Source organism: Corvus hawaiiensis, chromosome 4, assembly GCF_020740725.1.
Source record: "Corvus hawaiiensis isolate bCorHaw1 chromosome 4, bCorHaw1.pri.cur, whole genome shotgun sequence".
Classification (NCBI taxonomy): domain Eukaryota; kingdom Metazoa; phylum Chordata; class Aves; order Passeriformes; family Corvidae; genus Corvus; species Corvus hawaiiensis.
This window is the reverse complement of record NC_063216.1, coordinates 29,579,352-29,585,610: the sequence shown is the minus strand read 5'-3', so window position 1 is coordinate 29,585,610 and position 6,259 is coordinate 29,579,352. Positions and strand designations below refer to the sequence as shown.

Here is a 6,259-nt window from a genome sequence, read left to right as displayed (position 1 = left end):
CACACAAATATGTGCACACGCACTCACACAGAAACAAGCACACGTGGGCAGTTACATGTGCCAGAACACACTGGTACTTATCAACCAGCCAATCACAAAGTGTTGGTTTTTTTGTTTTGTTTGTTTGTTTTTTCTGTTTTGTTTTTTTTTGTGGGTTTTTAAATTTTTTAGGTTTTTTTTTAGTTTTTTTTTTTTTTTTTTTGTTTTTAAAGTGAGGCTCCGTCAAGTCTTTCCCTCCCTCCCCTTATTCTTTTGAACCCCTCCCCAACCCCAACCCAACATGGTAGACCTAAGGACGGAAACACACCCAGTGCAAACAAAGTTAAAAAGCTATTTTTTCAGTATATATGTTTCTTAGCAACAACTTCCGTATAACATGAAAAAGTGAAAAACTAGAAACTAATTTTTTTAATTTTTTCTGTTTAAATTTAAATGGTATGTGTACTTGCTTCACATTGTCTTTCTAAGTTGGCGTTCACGATTCAAGTATTTCAAGAGTGATATGTTCTCTTTTTGGATTCATATTCCAAACGAAAAAACTGAAGTTATATAAGGGAGGCAACTATGTGCTCAGACAGTCTGTCAATGACCCACCTTTTTTTTCTTTCTCCGTTTTCTTTTTTCCTTTTATAAATGTATTTATTGCAAGTTGAAAAAAACGAAAAGGTCAAGTTAGTGCTGCTGCTGTTCCAAAAAAGGTCACGAGGTCAGAGTTGAAAGTTCTAAGTTCAGATTGAATCCGACCCTCCTCCCAGAAGGTCTCCAGGTAGTAAGGGAGCAGGGCTGCCCATTCTGTGTGGATCCTCTACGCTTGGGACCCCCCACAAGCTTGAAGAATAGTTTGGGGGCCCCCACAATGAAGCGCCAGTGAGATCACCCCCACTGCTGCCGCCGCCGCCACCACTGCTCCACTGCCCAAGCCCTGTTGACCCACCAAAGAGATTCAAAGCAGGTCCAACTGGATCTGTCTGGTTCTGTCCTGTCTCCAGGGATTGCCAGCCCGCTGCGGGTGCACTCGGGGTTGCTGCAGGTGTAGGGGGCTGAGCCTGCGCCAAAAAGCGACTAACCTCTTCATCTGTGGCAAACTCAGCCAGGATGGTAGTGTTTCCCAACACACACCTACAAGGCAAGATACACGTAAGAAAAAAAAAAAAATTAGAGCCAAAAGGTAAGGGGAAGGGATTCAGAAAGCATGGGAACAACACGAATAGGTGCCCAAACCAAAGGAAGTACCAGTTACATCATTACAATGGAGTGGACATGGAAAACTTCAGCTGTTTTTGACAGTGAAACTCACTCAAAACACAGGAACCTCCATTTTATAAGGGGAAAAAACCAAACCAAAACAAAAACACCCCAACCCCCTTGCCCCAACATTCAGTTATGCCTGAACAAAATCTTTAAAAATTTAAACTAAGGCCCTGAATGTTAACACCAAGCGCAAAAAAAGTGCCTATACCACGTAGGTAAATGTATGTATGCCACCTTTCAAAACAGATGAAGAATAGGTTAAAAGCCTTTGAATTGCAAGAGATTAGTTAATTCAATTTTCACTGACTTTAGGGGCTTACACCACCAACCCCTCACAGCCCCTGAAGATTTTTGTCTCAAAACCTTGCTTACATGTGCAGTGCAGTCTGGGCCTTGGCCGCCTCCTGTTTGGTGTTATATCGGATGAGGGCGGTGCCCTGGGTCAGGTTCAGATGGAATGTCAGCAGTGGGCCATGCTGCATGCAGATCGTCCTCAAGGTTGACCCATCAATCTGAGGAAGAACAGCCAGAATGAAACAGATGTTTGTAATTATTTCTCCAAACATACTTCAATCCTGACTTCGTCACAGTAACTGAAAGATATTCTGCTCTTAGAAAGAAAACAGATGAAAGCAGTGTGAAGTAAGCAAAGGTGACAGAAGTTGATTTTCAAACAGAACTGGTATGCCTTGACTTCTCACAATTACATGGAGTTTGCTTTAGTATGGAATAATCTGATTTATCTTTCCTGTTCACTTCCAGCTTGAGTCCAGTTCTCCCCCTCTCACTGAGTTTCTTACACTGTCACTATCCTTACATTGACAGCTTTTTCCAGTAGTTAAATACATCTTGTACTTCTCACCATCTTCAGGCATCAGAATTTGTACCAAAGGAACCAGAATGTCTTAGTCTCCAGCTCTGTGATTTTGGCAGAATTTATATAAGCTAGCACTTAAAAGGTTTTTGCAAAACTGGAAATACATCTACAATGAAATTTTTGAAAATTTATTTTGGTGCTTCTTCGTCTTTGTGGTTTATGAAACAGTGACAGAAAGAGTCAGTGATCTTCCTGCCAAACCCACCAATGTCCATTCCGTCTGAACGAATGTTTTCACAGCAGTTGCTGCCTACATTCCTTCTGCAGCAGTAACAGCTTGCTACTTACCTCCAGTAACAGCTGTTCTCCCAGGTGTTCTGTACAGACAGATTCCATTCCTGGTGTGCCACAGGGAACATGGACACATGAATGGGCTCTGTATGTGCAAATACTTAAGGAAGTGCTACTTTCTTCCTTCTTTCCCCACTATTTTATAATACAGCTTCAAATGAGGGAAAAGGAAGTTGTGTGGGGGTATAAATATGGTCAAAGTTAAAACAGAGAACCTTGAAATGAACATATTGTTCCTTCCAAGCCTAACCATTCTTTGAGTCTATGAATTCACCTGAACCTTTACACTTCTTTTTAGTGTACTGATCCACAATAAAGAGAGAATCCATAATGAGACAATTATGATCTATTTCTTTTTCCTATTAACTTAAATGCCTCCAAAATACATTCTTCTTCCATTACATAATTCCTAAAGCAGCATTAAAGTATTTTACACAAGCCAGACTTAGAACTGTGCCTTTTCCTCACACCACTTCTTCCTTCACATCAAGGAAAACAATATTTTCTACGAAAGGAGCATGGTTCACCATTTTGGGTGATCTAATGGAGACCTCGGTTTTTCCTTTCACATCAACCTTTTTTTGTAGACTGTAGAAGCATGGTAAATTATCCCGCTGAACAGGGGATCCTCTGTCTAGACCTCAGGGTGCCGCTGATAACCATACAGGCTTTTCCTAGCCCTTGAATACAGGACTAGCTGGGAATGCTGAAACCAGGATCTCCATGGAATTAATTTTGAATGGCAGCAAGCTTGGAGAATACTTGCAGAAATAACCTAACTAGAGTGGTTTTGGCAGGAGTGCTGGAAAAATTCAGTGGTTTCACTATGGAAACGCTAAAGTGAAAACTGGCAGTTACATCAAATTTCTTACTGACAACATCCCAAAGAACAGCTATAAAACCATTCCACATTCTGGTCATGAAATTTGCCCTCACTTCTAAGAAAAATATTTCTGTTTTCTTTTCTTAAGTAAAGAAATGTTTTAACCGTCACATAGCAAAACTTGAACATCTTAAAGTTAGCTGAAGAGATTACCAAGAAAAACCAGTCAGACTGCAGCTCAGTTTAGTAGAAATATGTTATATATGCTGACAAATATGATTTGGTCAGATTTTATTCGAAGAGAAACAACTGAAGGATTGACAAATCCTTGCTAAAGCAAACAAGTTCCCAGAAACAATCACAGAAAATACCTGTGGAGTGAGATTGTGAAGAACCAGCCAGTAGCTAGGACGAACTGAGCCACCATCACTCCAAGTAGATGCTGCAAATTATAAGACAGAGCAATCAAGAGAGTTTTGATACAAAGAAAAAACATCTTTCTTTACAGTTAGGTCTTTCAGAAAAAAACCCAGCAATACCAGCCCTGTTAAAACACAAAAGTCTAATCTTCAGTCCTGAAAATGAAACCACACCTTTCCTCACATTTCACATCAAGATTCATTTCACTAGAGTTTACCTTTGAGGAGTTTCCCACTCACAGCAAGCATCTAGTCTTGAAAGGCCCTATTCTCTTTTGGCAGATCTCAGCCCTTCTTCACACATTCCCTGCAGCAAGACCTGGGATTCCACCTCCCAGCCACCCAAATTATTGACAGCAAATTTCCATTCCAAGAAGGAACTCTCTTTTTTCCTTTTACCGGACAACTGCAACTTTCTTTCCTCCAAACCACTGGTGCTGTAAAACATACAGTGCTCAGGTCTGACCAATGGTACTACCAGCTGATTGTTCTCACCAGAGCCAAGCCTTGAGTCCTGTGCCCCCCAGCCCCTGACCGATCGGGGTGCTGTGCTGTTCCATGGAGATGATGGTTTGGGGTTGGTCAGGCCAGGAGGTGGGCGGGGCAGCCCTGTAGTGTTCCTTGAGGAAATATGGTTTTTCCACATCTTGTTGGAGAGATGAGTGGGATTGTGTCCTATGGGATCTGGGGACCATGTTGATTTGTAATCACTGAATTTTGCTAGAAGATTAAAGAAATTGTATGTATTAGAGAAACTTGTGAGATTAAGTACCTATCCTATCACGGTAAAACTTTTGACTGAATTTATATTGGAGAAAAACATGAAGCACAGAACCATACAATAGTTAATGTATGATACCAAAACCCCCCATGCTACATATAAGTTAATCTTTGCTTATTTTATATACGCTGACAAAAAGAAAAAAGTAATACACCTAGATCATTCATGATAATGTAGCTGACTGCAGCATGTCACATCATTAATTAGATGAACAGCAACTTTTATGTCCACACTACATTTCACCTGAGAGCCTGAGAATTTCTTACAAGTTTGGGCACTACTGAGCTTGAATGAAACTGAACCTTCTTCAAGTAAAAAAACCTGCAGAGAACTAAAAGGAGTATTTACTATTCTTGGTCTAGTAAGCTAATGTTATCTCCTAAAGATGTCCTCCCTACAAGATCAGAGCTTTCTCATGAATCACAAATCTCACACAATGTTGACCCAGCAGTAACACATAAAGAAGGCTACTTAGCTGTGTGACAGCTGGACTTTCAAACAATCTTGATAGAGCATTTTTTCACTAGAAAGCATTACCAGATGCCTATTAGAAGCCCAGTAGTGGATATCCTTAACACACTTCAAGAACTCTTTATAAAGAAATGCAATAAAAGATAAAAATAAAAGCACCCTCCAAAACACCACTATTGGTCATGAATATTTGTGAGCTCTGCCTAAACCAGTTTTTCCAAAAAAAGACAGACTGCAAATTCTCCCACAACTTCTGACACCAAGGGATATTTCAAATGTCAAAATTCCTTGAAAATTCCTCGTTGTTCTGCAATAAGAACCAGCCAACACAGACATGGCAGTCTGGGGGAAAAGGTTGTGTCAGACATTATCTTAACCATAATTCTCATGTATGGGTGTGCAAATATATGTATTTAACTCTAATTATCAACAGACAGCGGTGAATTACTGACTTGAAACAAAGTGAAAAAATACAGATTTACAATATCCCAGGGCATCATAAAATAACACATCTGGAAACCAAGACCACAAAGCTCTCAGCATGTATAAGCATGCTTCAATTTACAGCTGGATCTCTGTATTTCCATGACACAGTAATGATCAGTAGCAAGCAGGTTTCAAGCACTAACCTCTGAAAGTGTATGGAAGTGCTTAAAAACCTGCTTTCACTAGATCTGCTTTAGAGATAGGTGAATTCTAAATTCCAGTTCAGATGATCTGTTTTCTGACTGTGAAACACTTGTGCCTAGTAGATGAACAGAAATTGGTATTTGGCAGTGGTATAATTTCCTCAATTCCACTACGATTTCAATATTTCTTGTTATCTCTTGGGTCTTTCTCAAGCGTTAGACAAAAATTAAGCAAACGCAAGAAGTTGCTACATGCCACTCCTTTCCTCAGGCTGTAACAGAGGATTCTTCTATGTCACTAGAATGCTGCCTACACAGACACTGCTTCAAACCAAAGTCAGCTCACAAACTGGTGGCATTAAGGGCTACAGAGCATTTTTAACACATTTTGTGAAGATGCTGAGGTAACACCTGAACACAGCTTTTATTCAGTATGATGAAAAAACCTAAAGTTTGGGCTAGCTATAGCTCTTAGCTCTGTTCATCACCTCTGCTATTTATATACAATTCTTCACTTTTAAGTAATTGACAAGGCAATGATGTCTTCAAGAAAATACTGACATTTGCAAAAAGCTTAAAAGCCCAATGGTTCATCTGGAGCAAGTATTTCCAGTGTTTTACTCTGAAGTGTGTGCAGAAACAGTTTTTTACTAGAAAGCTTTGGAGACCTTCTTATGAAAGATTTGAGACAGATATTTAAGTTTATATTTATAGACC

At 39.8% G+C, this 6,259-nt stretch overlaps 1 protein-coding gene across 9 annotated transcripts in view; it reads right to left on the bottom strand.

Moving 5' to 3' along the window:
• Positions 1-254: 254 nt before the first annotated feature.
• TNRC6B (trinucleotide repeat containing adaptor 6B) overlaps positions 255-6,259 on the bottom strand; it is a 122,994-nt gene continuing 116,989 nt past the window's right edge. For 8 of the 9 annotated variants that reach the window (XM_048301479.1, XM_048301473.1, XM_048301474.1 and 5 more), the window contains 4 exons: positions 4,157-4,381; positions 3,614-3,684; positions 1,624-1,763; positions 255-1,119 (listed from right to left, as the gene is read on the bottom strand). In XM_048301479.1, coding sequence (XP_048157436.1) covers positions 729-1,119; positions 1,624-1,763; positions 3,614-3,684; positions 4,157-4,381 — 827 coding nt within the window. In that variant the 3' untranslated portion in view covers positions 255-728. The remainder of the gene's footprint in view (positions 1,120-1,623; positions 1,764-3,613; positions 3,685-4,156; positions 4,382-6,259) is intronic. The other variant, XM_048301480.1, reaches the window with a different exon arrangement.